The sequence below is a fragment of the Phycodurus eques genome, chromosome 15 (genome assembly GCF_024500275.1).
Source record: "Phycodurus eques isolate BA_2022a chromosome 15, UOR_Pequ_1.1, whole genome shotgun sequence".
In the NCBI taxonomy this organism is placed as follows: domain Eukaryota; kingdom Metazoa; phylum Chordata; class Actinopteri; order Syngnathiformes; family Syngnathidae; genus Phycodurus; species Phycodurus eques.
In genome coordinates, this window is record NC_084539.1 from 4,789,332 (window position 1) to 4,807,369 (window position 18,038).

At 42.9% G+C, this 18,038-nt stretch overlaps 4 protein-coding genes across 5 annotated transcripts in view; 2 read left to right on the forward strand and 2 right to left on the reverse strand.

The window, feature by feature from the left end:
• The window catches only part of ehmt1b (euchromatic histone-lysine N-methyltransferase 1b), a 79,882-nt gene extending 71,422 nt beyond the window's left edge, over positions 1-8,460 (reverse strand). Inside the window, exons 1-2 of the mRNA XM_061697472.1 lie at positions 8,392-8,460; positions 1,835-2,136 (exon numbers count right to left, since the gene is read on the reverse strand). The gene's annotated coding sequence lies outside the window, so the exon portion shown is untranslated. The remainder of the gene's footprint in view (positions 1-1,834; positions 2,137-8,391) is intronic.
• Positions 6,881-8,664, forward strand: LOC133413310 (microtubule nucleation factor SSNA1-like). Of its 2 annotated transcripts, none has more exons than XM_061697477.1 (3): positions 6,881-7,239; positions 7,797-8,009; positions 8,467-8,664. In XM_061697477.1, exons 1-3 carry the CDS (start codon positions 7,225-7,227, stop codon positions 8,557-8,559), a joined length of 321 nt encoding a protein of 106 aa, XP_061553461.1. In that variant the 5' UTR covers positions 6,881-7,224; the 3' UTR covers positions 8,560-8,664. The 2 variants fall into 2 exon arrangements, with proteins under 2 accessions (XP_061553461.1, XP_061553460.1); XM_061697476.1 differs by having other exon boundaries at positions 7,810-8,009.
• A 1,224-nt stretch (positions 8,665-9,888) lies between these two features.
• On the forward strand, positions 9,889-12,643 carry LOC133413311 (microtubule nucleation factor SSNA1-like). Its single transcript, XM_061697478.1, has 3 exons — positions 9,889-10,298; positions 11,564-11,763; positions 12,093-12,643. The coding sequence occupies exons 1-3, from the start codon at positions 10,247-10,249 to the stop codon at positions 12,183-12,185; spliced, it is 345 nt and encodes a 114-aa protein (XP_061553462.1). The 5' UTR covers positions 9,889-10,246; the 3' UTR covers positions 12,186-12,643.
• Positions 12,644-14,293: 1,650 nt separating this feature from the next.
• Positions 14,294-18,038, reverse strand: part of tprn (taperin) — a 28,884-nt gene continuing 25,139 nt past the window's right edge. Inside the window, exon 4 of the mRNA XM_061697475.1 lies at positions 14,294-17,508. Within this exon, the coding sequence (XP_061553459.1) occupies positions 17,446-17,508 (63 nt within the window). The 3' untranslated portion in view covers positions 14,294-17,445. The remainder of the gene's footprint in view (positions 17,509-18,038) is intronic.

The window sequence follows — 18,038 nt, forward strand, 5'->3', positions numbered from 1 at the left end:
TGTCGGCAGGAAATGCTCCCAGTCAGTCAAGCGGAACGCTCATTGAAGTCACACAACAACATTTACAGATTTTGAAACTCTGTGCCCACATAAGGCGCGTCGCATTACAAGGTGCCCCCGTCCATTTTGGAGAAAATGTAAGCCTTTTAAGTGCGCCTTATGGTCGTGAAAATACGGTATGTTTTTTAAGTAGGTTTATGATGATTTTATTATCTTTCAGTGTTTCCTCAGAGGGAGCCCTCTGCACTGGGAGATGTGGTTGACCGTGGCCATGGTCCTGCCTCATGGGGTCCTCAGTCACCATATGTGGCTCCCCCTACAGTACTACACTGCAGCCCCATGCCGGTGTCCCATGGCTGCGGTCTGATGTCTGCTCTTGATGCAGATGGCTCCCTGAGATGGCGTTTCCCACTTGGTTTTCTCTGTGCCCAGCCTTAGGTCGTTGCATTATTACAGTGTTCCCTCGTTTTTCACGGTTAATGGGGACCAGAATCCCCCGCGAAAGGTGAAAAAACGCAAAGTAGGATTTGCATTTATTATACAGTAATTAACATTCATCAACATTGCCTTCTGAGAGAGGCGAAGAGGCTTGTGTTGGTGGCGGAGGTTTGGCTTTTGTCCTGATCATATGAGTGTCCAAACTCACTGTCTTTCCCCTGTAATCAGCAATCCACAATGCCTCCAGCTTCCATTTTCACAATTCTCTTATTGTGCGGAGTTACCACACGTTTCGCTTCCTTATTGAAGGTTATTGAAGCGGTTTTGCGGGTGTTTGCTTCCTCTTTCTTTATGTACCGCACTGTAGATTAATTCACGCCATAATGGCGTGCCACAGATGCATAACTTCTGCCCTCTTTGATCAAATCTAAAAGTTTCACTTTTTCGCTGATGGTCATCATGTTTTTCTTCCTCTTGGGCACCCTGGAGGAAGCTTTCGCAGGGGCACAGCGCTTCGGCGGCATTGTAAGGACTTGCTTAACTAATCAAACAAATTATTGCTTAAACAAAAAAAGTTATTGCGAACACAACAGCGTTGACGAGACTGGCGAGACACAAGAAGGGGAGATGCTGGGTGAGGTTGCGATGATGCGCAGCCAATCAGCTCACGGGATAAATCCCCTCGTGGTCGATGTCGCGCCGGGAACCAATCACGCGCCTTGTATGGGTGGCAGTACAGGCATGTACAGGCATGTACAAAGCCTCTGAGTCAACTCATCTCTTTGTTTGGCAGGCAGGGAAACCTTTTCTCACGCGCATCAATATGAAACAACGCGTCTTTCCGCAATATGGCTTCCGATATGGGTGTTTTTTTTGTTTTTTTTAATGAATATTTTGGGAAAACCCTCGAAGCACTGAAGCCGCAAAACGTGAAGCGGGAAGTGGCGAGGGAACCCTGTATTTTCTTATGTATTTTATTTATTAAACAACCACCTATGCCCAAATATACATTTAGGGCATAAAAAACTCAAGCATGGAGAGTCATTGAGCAATTAAAATGTACCACTAGTGTGGTGATGCTGATATAATGGTGTTGTGCAATGATCCAGTCGTAAAGCAATTTAACGCAATTTAAACTGCCTAATAGTGCAATGATCTGGTACAGTGACAAATGTGGAAATGGTGCAGATTTCTCAAACACATGAGTGGCCAGTAGTAATCAACAGCAGTATACAAACAGTGCAGCGTGATAAAACAGTGAGTGCACAAATAATGTACAAGTGCCTCAACAGACGTGCAAAATAGGCAGCATGTTGGAATGAAATTGTAAGTCAACTGCTTGAGGTTAATGTCAAGAGGGAAGAAGCTATTGGAATGTCTGCTGGTTTTAGCATACCTGAGGAAAGGAGCTGGAATAAGTGGTGACCAGGACGTGGAGGGTCCAAGGATTTTACATGCCATTGTCTTAGTTCTGGCAAGAGGACTTGCACACTGCCAGAAAAGGAGGATAATTTTTTTGAGCAGTCTTGACTGTCCGTTACAGTCTGATTTTGTCCTTCTTTGTGGCAGTACCAAAGCAGACGATGATGGATGGACACAGGACAGATCCAATAACTGGTCTGTAGAACTGCCTCAACTGCTCCTGTGGCAGGCTGTGATTCCTCAGAGGCCGCAGAAAGTACACTCCCACTTCAGGTCCTGAGATAATATAATCAGAATCAGAATCATCTTTATTTGCCAAGTCTGTCAAAAACACACAAGGAATTTGTCTCCGGTAGTTGGAGCCGCTCTAGTACGACAACAAACAGCAGCCATTTGAAAGAAAATACTTTTGCGACATAAAAGCACAGTACAGAGAGTCACTGAGCAATGAAAGATTACCAGTAATGTGGTAATGCCGATACATTTTCAGAGTCAGACTCATCACTGTTTTTGATGAGGCCGATGAGCATGGTGTGATCTACAAGCTTCAGGAGTTTGACAGCTGAGTGCGTTGAGGTGCATTCGTTCGTGTAGAGAGAGAAGAGTAGTGGAGAGAGGACACATCCTTGGGGAGCCCCCGGTGCTGATGTTGGATTTGGATGAAGTGCTGTCCCCCACCTGTTGTGTCCTGCCCGTCAGGAAGGTATAAATCTACTGGTAGATGTCAGGCAAGACCCTGGGGCTGGAGAAGCTTGGAGGAGAGGAGTCTGGGGATGATGGTGTTGAACTCAGAGCTGAAGTCCACAAACAGGATCCTCGCCTAGGTCCCTGCGCCGTCAAGGTGTTCCAGGATAAAGTCCAGTCCCATGTTGACTATGTCATCCACAGACCTATTTGCTTGATAGGCAAAGTGCAGGAGGTCCAGCAGGGGCCCTGTGATGCTCTTGAGGTGGTCCTGCGCGAGGCGTTCAAAGGACTTCATGACCAGAGATGTCAGGGCAACAGATCTGTAGTCATTCAGTTCTGAAATTGTAGGTTTCTTGGGAACTGGGATAATGGTTGAGCGTTTGAGGTAGGATGGGACTTCGCACAGTTCCAAAGATCTATTGAAAGTCTGTGTGAAAACTGGAGCCAGCTGGTCCACGCAGACTTTCAAGCAGGATGGGGACACGCTGTCCGGGCCTGCCGTTTTGTTCATCTTTTGTTGTTTAAAGAGATGTTTCACGTCCTGTTCTTGAAAGGTCAATGCAGAAGGGGGAGTCAGAGGTGTGATGCTGGTTGTCGGTGGTACGGCTGGATGGGTGTGGGTTGTGAAAATGTCCTTTTCAAATCTTCAGAAGATGGTATTCAAGTCATCACCCAGTCCTTTATTGTTCTCTGCTCGGGGGATGATCGGTTGTAGTTGTTTTGTGATTGTAATCCTCGCCAAACTGACGCAGAGTTGTTAGCAGCAAACTAGTTTTCTCGCTTTTCTACTTCTTTTGGCAATGTTGATTTGGTTTCTGGCCTGATGGTACAGGGCTTTATCCCCATTCGATAGGCGTCCTATTTAGCCTGGCGAAGTTGGCGAAGTTTGGCAGTGAACCACAGCTTGTTGTTATTGAACATGCAGAAGATGATGAAGGAAGTAAAAGTGTCCGTATATTAATCTAAACTGCCAGTTGAAGTTTCAAAGACACTCCAATATGTGCAGTCTAAACAGTCTTGAAGTTTCATCTTTGCTGAACTGGTCCATTTCTTCACTGTTTTCACCACAGGCTTCGCACATTTAAGTTTGTGCCTGTATGGTGGTATCAAGTGTATTAAACAGTGATCAGACGAGCCCAAACCTGTACGGGGAACAGCAGGGTACGAGTCCTTCAGTGTGGTATAGCAGTGGTTTATAAGGTTGTTTTCCCTGGTGGGACAGTAAATCTGGTTGAGTTTTGCATTGTAAACGTCACCAAGAATAATGAGGGGTGAATCTGGGTGCTTTTTTTCCAAGTTCGTTTACTTGGTCAGCCAGCATTTGGAGTGCGGCGTTTGTCTTAGCTTGGGGGGGATGTAAAGACTGCCTACTATAAATGAAGCAAACTCACACGCTGAGTAGAATGACTTACAGTTCAAAAACAGCAGGTCCATGTTAGGGCTGCAGTGTTAGCTGAGCTCCGTGACATCAGTACACAATTTTCCGTTGATAGAGAAGCCCATTCCACCGCCTTTCGTTTTGCCAGAGGCATCCCCTCCACCCCGCGTTGACATTCGGCGAGAGGGGCCATCCGACGCCACCCCCCAGTACACCCCCCCCACCCCCCCACCCCCACCCCGCCTTGACGATCTGCTATATGGGGGCATCAACAGCCGGTGCCATACTCTGCCATACGTTGAGATTTGAATGGATGCTTTGATCACAAATTCTTTAGACTGCTGCAATGCACTTTATATCTGTTAAAGGTTGACATTTTCCCCTCCTTGAGCCATCACCTTATCGTGGTGGAGGGGTTTGTGTGTCCCAATGATCGTAGGAGCTACGTTGTCTGGGGCTTTATGCCCCTGGCAGGGTCACCCATGGCAAACAGGTCCTAGGTGAGGGACCAGACAAAGCACGGCTCAAAGACCCCTTATGATGACGACAAACAATGGACTTCGTTTTCCCTTGCCCGGACGCGGGTGACCGGGGCCCCCCACTGGAGTCAGGCCTGGTGGTGGGGCTCGAAGGCGAGCACCTGGCCGGGCCTGCACCCATGGGGCCTGGCCAGGCACAGCCCGAAAGGGTAACGTGGGTCCCCCTTCCCATGGGCTCACCACCTGTAGGAGGGGCCATTGGGCTCGGGTGCAGTGTGAGCTGGGCGGTGGCTGAAGGCGGTGGCCGAAGGCGGTGGCCGAAGGCGGGGACCTGGGTGATCCGATCCCCGGCTATAGAAGCTGGTGACCTCGACTCGGGACTTTGTGAGTCGGTCAATTCCACCGACACGGCTTCCCATGAGGAAGCAGAGTGTGGGTTCTCTGAGGCGGGCTCTCCTATCTCTGGGTTTGAGGTCACCAAGGTAGTTAAAAAGCTCCTCGGTGGCAGGGCCCTGGGGGTGGATGAGATTCGCTCAGAGTTCCTAAAGGCTCTGGATGTTGTGGGGCTGTCCTGGTAGACACGCCTCTGCAACATCGCATGGACATCGGGGACAGTGCCTCTGGATTGGCAGACTGGGGTGGTGGAGAGGAGGGTCCGTCGGGAAGTTGAATCTCAGATTCAGGAGGAACAGTGTGGTTTTCGTCCTGGCCGTGGAACAGTGGACCAGCTCTACACCCTTGGCAGGGTCCTCGAGGGTGCATGGGAGTTTGCCCAATCAGTCTACATGTGTTTTGTGGACTTGGAGAAGGCGTTCGACCGTGTCCCTCGGGGAGACCTGTGGAGGGTGCTTCGGGAGTATGGGGTACCGAACCCCCTGAGACGGGCTGTTCGGTCCCTGTATGACCGGAGTCAGAGTTTGGTCGGCATATCCGGTAGTAAGTCGGACTTGTTCCCGGTGGGGGTCGGACTCCGCCAAGGCTGCCCTTTGTCGCCGATTCTGTTCATAACTTTTATGGACAGAATTTCTTGACGCAGCCGAGGCGTAGAGGGGGTCCGGTTTGGTGGCCTCGGTATTGCATCTCTGCTTTTTGCAGATGATGTGGTTCTGTTGGCTTCATCAAGCAGTGACCTCCAACTCTCACTGGAGCGGTTCGCAGCTGAGTGTGAAGCGGCTGGGATGAGAATCAGCACCTCCAAATCAGAGACCATGGTCCTCAGTCGGAAAAGGGTGGCATGTCCTCTCCAGGTCGGGGACGAGATCCTGCCCCAAGTGGAGGAGTTCAAGTATCTTGGGGTCTTGTTCACAAGTGAGTGAAGAATGGAACGGGAGATCGACAGGCGGATCGGTGCAGCGTCTGCATTAATGCGGACTTTGTATTGGTCCGTTGTGGTAAAGAAGGAGCTAAGCCGAAAGGTCGAGCTACGTTCCTAGCCTCACCTCTGGTGACGAGCTGTGGGTCGTGACCGAAAGAACAAGATCCCGGATACAAGCGGCCGAAATGAGTTTCCTCCGCAGGGTGTCCGGGCTCTCCCTTAGCGATAGGGTGAGAAGCTCGGTCATTCGGGAGGATCTCACAGTAGAGTCGCTGCTACTCCACATCGAGAAGAGCCAGATGAGGTGGCTGGGGCATCTGATTTGGGTGCCTGCCGGGTGCCTCCCTGGTGAGGTGTTCCGGGCACGTCCCACCGGGAGGAGACCCCGGGGACGACCCAGGACACGCTGGAGAGACTACGTCCTTCGGCTGGCCTGGGAACGCCTCGGGATCCCCCCGGAAGAGCTGGATGAAGCGGCTGGGGAGAGAGAAGTCTAGGCCTCCCTGCTAAAGCTACTGCCCCTGCGACCCGGCCCTGATTTGCGGTAGAAAATGGATGGATGGGTTCAAATTTTGGTAAAGATTTCCTGCCAAAATGAAAAGAAGAAATCAATATATAACGATGAATAAAGTAGACACACTATTTGATTGAGTGGGCTACATGAAATGATATGGCGGCTGGATCTAGTCCCTTGGCCCTAAGGTTGACAAATGACAGTTAGTGATTTAGTCTTCAATGGACCTAAGGGGCATGATTTCGGAATGTGGGAGGAAGCTTGAGTACCCAGGAGGGGGAAAACAAACAAAAAAACAAGTGCAGGTGGAACATGCAAACTCCTCACAGGAAGACCGTACACTCATGAAATGTAGAAAGTACTGTGTACTGTGTAATGAATACAGGAGAGATATTTACACAAGAATAATCTTGAGAAAACACGCAAAAGATAAAATCCATAGAAAAATCCTCTTTGTGGGAAAAATCATATTTATGCAGCCTAGAAACCATATTAGTTACCATTCCAAGTCAATGGGTGGCGGAAATGTATTGAAACACTGTGCAACTGCTGTTAAACCATGAAGAAGAAGACGAAGAAGAAGAAGAAGAAGAAGAAGAAGACGACAACGACGACGAAGAAGACGAAGAAGAAGAAGAAGAACACGACGAAGAAGACGACGACGACGAAGAAGAAGAAGAAGAAGAAGAAGTAACAACCAGCGAGAAAAGAAGAGTATTACAACAAAACGTTCGTCAAGTGAGTAATGTCAATTCTCCGTCAGACAAGCTGAGGCAGAATATTTTTATTTTTATTCTTATTTTTTATTTTTAATAAAGTCACGTATTTGGCTCATTGTTTGCCTGTGCTGCGTGAGACAAATCGTCGGTTAGGCGGAACTCCGCCGCGCACTTTGGTTTTGAAGTTTGCAGTTTAAGAGAGCTTTGTTAACATCGGTTGTCCGCTGACTCCAACATGAGCCAACAAGCTGCTGCTCTGCAGACCTACAATAATGAGCTCGTCAAGTGTAAGTGTTTTTTATTTTTATTTTTAAATTTGACCATCATGATGTTTTTTTAAAATACGGTGATGCATTTACATATTATGGTGTCGTTTATTTCTTAGGCACTTGACCACAACTATTAAAAGATGATACTGAAAAGCCCAAGGTGTCTAACAAACATGACTAATGTCGCTATAGTGTTCATTTCACTATTGCATCTCATTGCTACACGTGGACCTATGTAAACTAACGTGACTATTATGTAGGCCATCGTGCTCTAAAGATCTAAAGCAGCGTTGTCCAAGCTTTTTCTCGTAGGTGCTGCATACAGAAAAACATAAAAGCATGCAAGGGCCACTTTGACATTTCTCACCTAGCCGACTAACACCGACCACTTATCATATTTGAAATCCTAAAATGCATCGCTTCAGTTTCACTCAGTCTCCAGTCGCTATATTATACAGTTATTTTGTCTTATTTGACATTCGTGCTTTGGGTATAATCTGAAGCGGTTTTGTCAAAGCCGGTTTATAAATGCCTTCGAAATGTTACTCTTGGCATGAATCTAAATTCAATATCAGTTATCCTCCTCAGGTTTTGATGACCTTTTTTCCAAGCGGGACGAGTTGAGCTGTCAGATCAAGTTGGAGGAAGAGGAGAAGGAACGACTCCAGCATGACATCCGCAGCCTCTCGGAGAAGCTGAGCAGAGTTAATGAAAGCCTGGCACAAAAAATGGCTGCATACGACACAATCAACCGTACCATCGCAGAGACTGAGGCTGCATACACCAAGGTGTTAGATCTCATTAGTTGAATATCATTGTTTCCAGACTTTTATACTCTTCATTCACTCAATGACTTTTTACTATCTAATATTTACGAGATACATGTACATTTCAAGTGACACATACCTTATGCTGAAAATATTTAATATAGGGTAGCATGATCTTTGTCCAGGCCTGTTTCATTAGTTGGTTTTCTCTTGAATGACAATTCAAAAGCAATTTCTGATTTTCATCGGTTAATTTTCAGTTAATTTTCACTTTTGTCAGTTTTCAATTCATTTCAGTGACAATCATGTCCATGTGTGTAACCGCATGCAACAGTGGCACATCAATATTCATCCAAAAACCTGACAAAAACTAACAATTTGAAATAAAATACATCGTACTCACCAGAGATTCAGATGTGCATCCAGTCTTTCATCTATATTATTATGATTCATGTTATTTCTTGTTCTCCTCCTGCAGATCTTGGAGAGTTCCCAGTCTTTACTGAGTGTCCTGAAGCAGCAGGCAGTAAATTTCCATAAAACCTCAGCGCCTCGGAGGAAAGAGCACTAATGTGCGGAAGACTGCACAAGGAAGGAACTGTTTTAAGAGTTTGACAATTTGGATTTATTTTAGTTTTTGCATCAATAAATACTGAATACCTCCCAATGCTCCTGACTTTTTGCTGGACGTATCATGTTTTTCATTAACATAATTTTGTCTTGATGAGTTGCATCACACCAAGTACTGTGGTTTTCACTCTCAGCAAGGATTCAGGTTAGATTTTTTTTATAATGCACTTTTTAAAAAATCAACCACAGCTGGAAGAAAGTGCAGTACACGGATACAAATCAAACAATTTAAACAAACTGTTAAAACAGGTTAAAAACAAAACAGCAGTGTCTCAGGTTAAAATTCATAGAATAAAAATGGTAATGTAAATCAGGCATTGCTTTCTTTTGTGGTCCAACAAAATTCTTAAAAAAAAAAATAATAATAATAATAAACTGACCTGAACAAAAATGTTGGCCCCCTTTAATTTTGTTGAACAAACTTTTGAGGCAATCACTTCAGCCAGATGATTTCTTTAACTCACAACCAGGGACAGCATGAGCCTTTAAGTCCCAAAGTAGAATTTTAGCAAGTTTATTGTTTAAAAAAAAATCTTAAAGCTATTTGATGCCGTGTGGTGGCCTCAGTGAGACTTCTGCACTTATGTGTCATTTACGTTGTCGTTAGTGCAACCTCCAATAGACAAAATTAGCAACAACAGTTATTTATTTTAAAAATTGCACTTAATGTGTTCTGAAGTTTTGCACTTTTCCAAAATCTTCCCCATGTGCCGGATTTGACCACCTGATAGGCTGGTTCTGGCCCTCGGGCTGTACGTCTGACACCCCTGTGTTCGAGGATCCATGGCCTCGAGCTAAAACCAAACTATACTGGAAAACTGATTTCACACTCAAATGCTTTGGTAGTCTTAATAATATTACATTGTACAATTCCCATACTGTGCCGGATGGAGTAAAGTAGCCCCATAACTCAGACTCCGCCATGTTGCACAATAGATACAGTGTTCTTTTCTCTGCACAGGCAAAATTGTGGTAACCTTCCATTTAAATTTGTTTTTTAAATAAAACAAGTACTTAAAAAAGGAATGAAACCCTGACAAGAAATTTAGCCACTTTTAAGAATTTAGTGGAAATGTTTAGCCACTTTGGAAAAGTGACTCACCAATTTTCCCATGATGTTAAGTATTTGGAGAGGAAAGTATTTTTGGAGGCCGTACTTCCTGTAATAGGTTGGATTACCATTGTTGTACGTAATTGGCCAATGACATCATCACGCAATGGCAACGTCATTTAGCAACAAATAGACCAGCCTTTAGCCACAGCCACAGGAAATTAGTTACCGCATCCAATGAAAAATATTTAGTTACCAGCATATTAGAAACAGTCGTGTGGAGTGGACATGCACATTATTAAACGAATACCTGAGTCGAATTGAATTTATTATTATTATTTATTTATTTATTTATTATTTTTTTTTTTTGTACAGCTCGTTTTTGTGCAGATATTGGTAGGCGCTGATTCTTAAATAATAACACCGGCTCAATAGTCAAGCCGCTGTGTGCGTAACCCTTTGAATTGTCACATCAAAGACAAGATGATTATTTACGTGCGCGACAAAAAAAAAAAAAGGCACGCATGATTCCGCGTTTCGTTCACGCGCCGGAGTTAATCGACGTGACATCTCCACCATGAGCCAACAAGCTGTTGCATTGCAGAATTACAATAATGAGCTCGTCAATTGTGAGTGATCGTGGTTTGTTTTCTGATTAGCTCCTTTCAATTTGATATGTGCACGGTAAATTTGGTTAGTGTCTCCAACAAAGTCATTAAATGGCAGCCATGTGCACACCGGTTGTTGTTCTTGGCCATGCATATATATATTTTTAATTACATCATATTTTTTTGGGATACATTTACCACTCATACTCAGTTGACTTAATCTGGATGTACTGTATAACGTTGATCATGTATTAAATTGAGACCAGCATACAACAGTGTTATTTGATTGCAGTTGCACAGCATGAGACGTTGACTTGTAATTGGGTGCTTATTCTTTTCATTTTTTTATTTTATTTATTATTAAAAAAATTTTTTGGGCAACACTTTTAAAAGAACAACCTCAATTGCCATCTGTGGTTACACCTTCGTAGGGATGGGGGAAAAAAACAACAACAACAACAACAACAACTCAGTTTTGACTATCAACTTAATATAAATTAGAATTGTGCTTTGACCTCAGCAATCTGTGCCCTTTTTCTTTTCTCTCTTGAAGAGAAGATCTTCCAGCTGGTTACAGGGGAGCAGATGAGCAAAATGTACCTGTCTGTGTATGCCCTTTTTACGACATTTTTGTCTGATGGTGCAGGCTGTGAGGCAGATGGGCTAACCGCAACACATCATGCCACCTCACTATAATTATGTTCTATTTGTTCATATGTGGAGATATCTTCAGGTAAACTATGTAAAATGTAGAGCTTAAAGCACCTCTCTAATGCTGTACAAAAAAAAAAAAAAGAAAGGCACATTCGCCTGGAACGCTTTGAGGTACAATCCAAGTGGGATAAATCTGACTTCTCAATTTTTGGAATGCAGCATTTGATACATTTGAGTAGGCTTGTTTTTTTTTTTTTTTTTTTTTTTTTTAAAACTCGATCCCTGTAATGCTTCGTTGCAGAAGGAAGGCGCGAGGTGAGCAGGTTTAATAAGCGGGATTAATATAAATCCGATTGCTCCTTAATGGATTGATATTGTTGGAAATGACTGCCAGTTTTATTTCCTTGAGCAAAAATTACATAAAGAGAACTTGTTAGTGAAATATAATATTTTTAAAAATTTTTTTAATATAAATATTTTCAAGTGCAGAATGCCTTTTTCCTTTTCTTTGCGGTCAATTCTTTACAGTGCTCATGGACAACAACCTTCGAGCAGGTTCGGTCAAATCAGTGGAAGAGCATCCGGGTGCAGTCGAGTTAGGACATCGATAATTGGTTTCTGTTCCCCTTCAGGTATTGAGGACCTGTGCTCCAAGCGGGAAGAGTTGAACCGTCAGATCAAGCTGGAGGAAGAGGAGAAGGAACGACTGCAGCATGACATCCGCGTGTTCTCTGGAAAGCTGAGCAAGGTCAATGAAAGCCTGGCACAAAGAATGGCTGCACGCGCCACCTTCGACCGCACCATCGCAGAGACTGAGGCTGCATACACCAAGGTGTGCATCCGTTGCTGACTTTAATAAATTAAACAATGACTGGACTGCATGAACTCACCCAGTAACCACGTTTGAGAACAGCACAGCTGCCTTATAGATTATCTCACTGAAGCGAGTACACCTCTCACATTTTTGTAAATATTTCATCTTTCAAAGGAACAAGACTTTGCTGCAGTATAACGTAGTAAATTTACTGTCCTCTCAACATAACACAACACACAGCTATGCGTACTGTGTTTACTACTGCTGGCAACAAAAGTGAACACACCCCCAAGTGAAACTGTCCACGTCATTCACACCTGATGTCATTTCCCGCTCTTCACCCACAGATCTTGGAGAGTTCCCAGTCTCTGCTGAGTGTCCTGAAGCATGAGGCCGGAAACCTCAGCAAAGCCTCAGAGCCTCGCAAGAAAGAACACTAATGCAGCAGAAGTGGATCTTAAAAGAAGGACAATTGTAATATTTGATTAGTTGTATTTTTGAAGGTGAGAAAATAGGCCATTTGCCATTGTTTCCTGTGACTGTGATGGATAATAAAAGGACTACAGTTATATTTGAGATACTGCAGAATGTAATGAGATCCAATAGAAGTGCCAAAGTATAAATAACAACTCTCGATATCATACGGTGCAGTTTGATACCACTGCAAACTACGACCGCAATAATTGTCATATTCTTAAATGAATACGTCTTTTGACAGCAGTTTTATTTTTACTTTCTGTCAGCTAGTTTCAAGTTTCCGCGGCCATTGTGGGTTTTTCTTTCTTTCACGGAATGAACCAACAATCTTGTGGTTCATTCTTCCACGTGTGCATATAATGGGATTCAGCAGAGGAGTAGTTCTCAAACTTTTTACACCAAATACCACCTAGGAACTACTTAGCGCTCCAAGAACCATGTATATTTGATACTGTTGTAAGACATTATGCAGTTTGAACATTGACATTGCTCTTAAATATAGGTAAATAAAAAAATTAAAAAACCCTGTACTTAAATAATTATGTTATTGCACATAGAAGTTAAATTAAAAAGATGTACCTAAATAAAATGTTTTAAAGCAAACCGTTCTTAAATATAAATTGCAAATGCGTTGTACTAAACAGTTAAATACAACTGAACTCGTCCCGCGTTACACTCATGGTACTGGTACCACACTTCACTTGCAGGAGAGCACAGACATCCACTAAGGCCTGGCACACACATAAGGATTTTTTTAAATCTTAAAAGATTGTTTATCTGTTGCAGACCCCACACATGAAGGTAAAATATCAAGCATTTAACTATTTTGGTCGTACTGTGTAAGGTGTGCTCCAATAATCTCAACACCGAACACCACACACATCAAGATTCTGTTGCGCCGCCAATGTAGAAAGTAGTCCTCCAGTGCAGAAATCTTCCTGAGTGTTTCCGAAGAGACCAGAGGCGGGAGTGTTGCAGAATAGCGAATTTCAAAAAAGGACTTGATCTAGAAAATACTTCTTGCTATCTGGGGAACCCACTTTTAGACAACAACAAAAAAAAAAACTATCAGTACAATGTGTTTTTTTTAAATTTTTATTTATGCCTACTTTGCTAATATTCTTTTTTATATAGGTGCCTTTCAAACCACTGAAGGTCACGGTACAAATAGAGTTAAAAGAAAACAGTCAATAAAATAAAAATAACAACATAAAACATACATTAAAACGTCAAATGATATGGGAAATGTTAAAGTGAATAGTTCAGAATAGGTGTGTCTTGAGTTTGGATTTGAAGATGGCTAAGGAGTGCTGTTTCGGAGGTCAGGTGGTAGTGAGTTCCAAAGACGGGGGACAGAGTGGCTGAAGAGCTGGGTGTCATCTGCGTAACAGTGAAAGTGTAAATTGAATTTATGGAAAATATTGCTAAGAGGTAGGTGATAAAGAGGTGGGGGCCCAAGACAGAGCACTGGGGGACACCAGAAGAAACGAGGATTTGAATGATTTCATTTGACTGGGTACGGCCGGACAGGTAAGAACTGAACCACTGGAAGGGTGTGTGTGTAATGCCACTGTGCTAGAGTCTGTTCAGGATGATGGTGTGAGAAATGGTATTGAGAGATACCAAGAGGATGATAATGAGTGGGCCAGTGTACACTACCAGTCAGGGCACCTTTTCAGTTGGCGACATTCCTTTCCACATCAGAATTCACGGTATCATGCCTCAGCTTTCCCCACAAAGATTTATGGTCGTAAATATTGAACACATTTAACTTTGAGAAGATTGTCGGCCCCAACCCGTTTTTGGACCCTATCGTCAGGACAAATTCACTCCTAACACATCTTAGACCACAGGACAATCTTAAAGGCTAATCTTATAAGAAATAATAATAGTCCGAGTCTGGCGTTTGCCGTCTTTGGTCGGGAAGGGGCAACATAGGGACAAAAACAACCAGATTATCTTTGTGTGTCCAGGGCCTAAGGTTCTCATTTGGCGCATGTGCGAGTCCCGATCAAAACAAGACCCCTCACCTCTTCACTTGACAAATGATCTCAAACAGTCACACGCAGTATTTACATTTGTTCCAGTTTTATATTTATTTAGTGTATATCTGTACAGGTATGACATCGCTTTTTTTTGTTCAAATCATCAACAATAACTTTCCACAGCTGAGGCAATGGAGACTTGCAGACAAGAAAGCAAAAAGGGTGGACAAAATGGAGTGTTTCACCACAGAGCTTTAATGGCGTGACCACCACAAACTGTTCATTTTGCAAGAGGGAGTGAAAAAGCCGGGAAAATTGCTGGATGAGTGTACATTTAAGTTGTGTGTTTTGTTTTTCTTGGTAATCACCATTTTTTTTTTTTTTTTTTTTTTTAGAAATATTGCTGGTGTTTAAACACAACAGTGTCAAGCTACTGGGGACTCTACCTCTTTGGTCCTTTACTTTACTGATGGATCAAATACAAAAAGAAACATTCCTTCCACGAATGTCTTTGCTGAAGGCAACAGTGAGCGTGGGCTGGTCCACAGGTTGTTTTAGACCCTTAACTACACCATGCGTGTCCTCACAGTTGGTAAATGTTGATTTACAAATACATTTACACAATTAAGTGGAGTGTGAAACTGTTTCTTGCATCCCAGACTAAAAATGTAAAAAACAATTTTTTGGGGGGTGGGGGGGTTGAGAACCAAACAAAACACCTGACAAGATTTGACAATTTCATTTTGGCAATTTTCTAAGTGTGCAGCTTGTATTTGACAATATTTAGGGTGAAAAGAGTTTAAAGTTTATTGTGCTCATGACAATCCTGTTGTATAGCCCGTGTAGGCTATTAGAAAACTTGGAGAAGTCCATCCATTCAGAATGAAGAAGAAGAAAAAAAATATATATACATTCAACCATGTGAAAAGACTCATGGTGTGTAAACTGCAATTTAAAGTACAGTTGAACCTCCAAAGTCCAATGCCACAGATATCAATGATTTGGAGTTCAACCATAAATTTGAAACTTGGCAGTTCTCACCACACGCGAGACAACAGCAACATAGAAAGTAGGAGCAACACAGTGATTTCAATTTGCATTTATTTGACCAATCAAGCTACCATAATGTAGCATTGCTCGGCAAACACCTTGCTTGGTCCCTTGATTACGTATTTGCCAGGCATTATCAAAGGGTGCTTCGTTTTACTTTAATATTTATAGTGCACGATGATTACCATATCTTTATACTTATATAGATTAGCGATGATAACCTTTTTTTTTTTTTTTAATCAAATGATTGCCTGTAAATTCAATTCACTTTAAAACTTTGAAGGTTTTGAAATTAAGAACTAGTGTCATGGGATGCATTGTATGTATGTGACTTTGGAGGTTCCGCCGTATATGACTATACACTCTAAATTCCTGGCATTTTCAAGGATGAAGATGAACAGACCTGTGGCGTGAGCTACAGTATTAGGCCAACAATCTTCAGAGTCAAGAGTCAAGGCTGTGGCAAGCGTACAAAAGTGGACATTGCATCCATCGGCAGTGCATTCGTCGTGTACAGTTTCATGATGCTTTTCTTTCTGTTCGATTTTGAAAACACAAAACGTATCAAAACATGAATTTCTGCATTGCCAGTCTGTAAAAATGGTAAAACAGGGAATCCTTGTTTATAGTCAGCTACTGTGGCATACATGTACAATCTGCTGTCAAATAAACAAATTCAATAGAGAAAAAAGAAAACCCCTCATTTTAAGTGCACATAATCTGTCACTGGCTGTTCCTTCACATGAGGTGCAAAACAAAGCGAAAAGAATGACAGTGCAAACGTATGTCGCATCCAAGACTGTACCAGCAATTGCACGTCATTGGACTGCCACAAAGTCTCTGAACAGCATGATTAAACGTCATTGGGTGATGACGAGCAGAAAATAAATGTTGTTATAATTTGGTTTTCCAATGTAACTGTACAACAATACTGGCCAGGGGTGAGTCTAAAGAAGGACTGAAGCCATTACAGCAACACTTTAATCGCTTGGCAATATGAGTTTTAAAAAATGAAAAGGTGGTGCATTCCTGTCAATAAAAAACAAATCTTCTTTAAAACCTTTCACACACGATCAAAACATCACCTTCATTTACTTTTAGTGGACCTGCTTTCTCTCCGTGGAATGTGAGAATGCAAGATGTCCGACTGGGCGGATCAGTCTGAACTCGCCCTCTTGCTTCTTTCGACCTTTACACAGAAACCATGATACAAAATTGTACATGAGCAGGTTCTAAGACATGCAAACTTCAACATTGGGAAGCAATAAATACACGAGAAGCTCGGGAGGAGGATGCAGAAACATTCGGCCAGGTGATATACTGTACGTCACTCACCAGCAATACAGACATTTTTTGGCAAAGGTCACTTTTTCAAGCATTTATCAAAAAATGAGCGTTGCTACAGATTGACAAAAACTTCCTCCAGGGTGCATGTTGATATAGTTTTTCTTGGCCTCCTCATTGTGAAGAATGGTGTCGAAGTTTGCCTGTTGTTCCACCAACCGTCCAGCAGCTTCAATACGTGAAAAAAAAAAAAAAAAAGGCATATGAAAGTTTTACAGTAAGAGAAACAACCTAAGCTGTTGGTTCAACAGAAACCATGCATGTACAAAAACAAACAAAACTATGTGGCACCCTTTCAGATTTTTCTTTTGTGTTTTACTACAATCGACGAGACGCAACCTTCAGGTCCGAGATTCGTTAATGGAGTTGTTTAACACTGTCACTGTGGCGTCACCTCCGCATGGGCATTGGCAACTTTTTGTTCTTACTGGGAGCGTGGACTTTAAGCCCATTTCGACCAGTTCCAAGTGTAAACTAGAATGGACGAAAATCACAGGACGGTCTGGAGAAAGGACGTCTGTCCTGATGTTGACAAGCTATTTAATTGGTTCGGATGTTTCGACAGATCAACTGTGCAGGATCTTTTTTGGGAAAAGACAGTCCAGCTGCTTTTTAGGCTTGTCGACCAAAGTGAAACTTGATCTGGAGAAGCTGGCCAACGGTCCGACTTGGGTGATCACGTAGCGAGTGGCGAAAGTACCGAGGCTTGTGTTCCCTGAACGCGTCAGGGAACATGTGCTTGGGCCCGGCAAAGTTAAAAGTGGTTCAGGCTCCGGGTGTGGGGTGTCGGTCCCATTGGTCCCATGGGTGAGGTGCTACCTTCAGTGCTCATTCGACCCAGTGATCAGAAGTAGAGAGCGGGCTCGCTACTGTAGTCTGACAGGGAAGAACTGTCTGCTGGTGTCAGCTAAGGACAGACAAACAAAATATACATTTATAATGGTAGAATCTTTAAACTTGTAGGCTACTGATCATATCTAAAAACAGTCACATTTGTGACAATATACCGTAGGAATCATATTTCTAATGTTGAAGCTACTATGGATGACTGGAGTAATGAATTTGAGGAGGTAGAGGCAAGCAGCTTAGTTTTTCTTTGATGCAAATGTTCTCTCAACTGGTTTCACCAAGTCAGTGGCCTACATACAGTATTAGAATTCAGCAATATTTGCACTTTCAAGTGACAGAAGGGTAGGCAACAAGATCAACTAACATGCAGCTTATTATCCAATTCTAATTATTTTTTTTGTTATATTTATAATTAAATGGGGTCCTCCGTTTATGACGGTCCAGACCGACGCAGTTTCCGGGTTGCAGGCAGCACGCAATGAAGAACTGTCGTCCAAGACACCCTCAGGAGGGAAGTTAAGGAATTATTCTCTTTTATGATTCTGTTTTTTTTTTTTTTAAATTTGATTATTATGTATGACTTTACAA

What these genes read in the sequence shown, in the direction of transcription:
- LOC133413311 (XM_061697478.1), top strand. Translation starts at nt 10,247, where the DNA reads ATGAGCCAACAAGCTGTTGCATTGCAGAATTACAATAATGAGCTCGTC. An exon ending in CAATAATGAGCTCGTCAATT is followed by an intron (nt 10,299 to 11,563) that starts GTGAGTGATCGT and finishes GTTCCCCTTCAG; the next exon opens with GTATTGAGGACCTGTGCTCC. An exon ending in CTGAGGCTGCATACACCAAG is followed by an intron (nt 11,764 to 12,092) that starts GTGTGCATCCGT and finishes CTTCACCCACAG; the next exon opens with ATCTTGGAGAGTTCCCAGTC.
- LOC133413310 (XM_061697476.1), top strand. Translation starts at nt 7,188, where the DNA reads ATGAGCCAACAAGCTGCTGCTCTGCAGACCTACAATAATGAGCTCGTC. An exon ending in CAATAATGAGCTCGTCAAGT is followed by an intron (nt 7,240 to 7,809) that starts GTAAGTGTTTTT and finishes TATCCTCCTCAG; the next exon opens with GTTTTGATGACCTTTTTTCC. An exon ending in CTGAGGCTGCATACACCAAG is followed by an intron (nt 8,010 to 8,466) that starts GTGTTAGATCTC and finishes CTCCTCCTGCAG; the next exon opens with ATCTTGGAGAGTTCCCAGTC.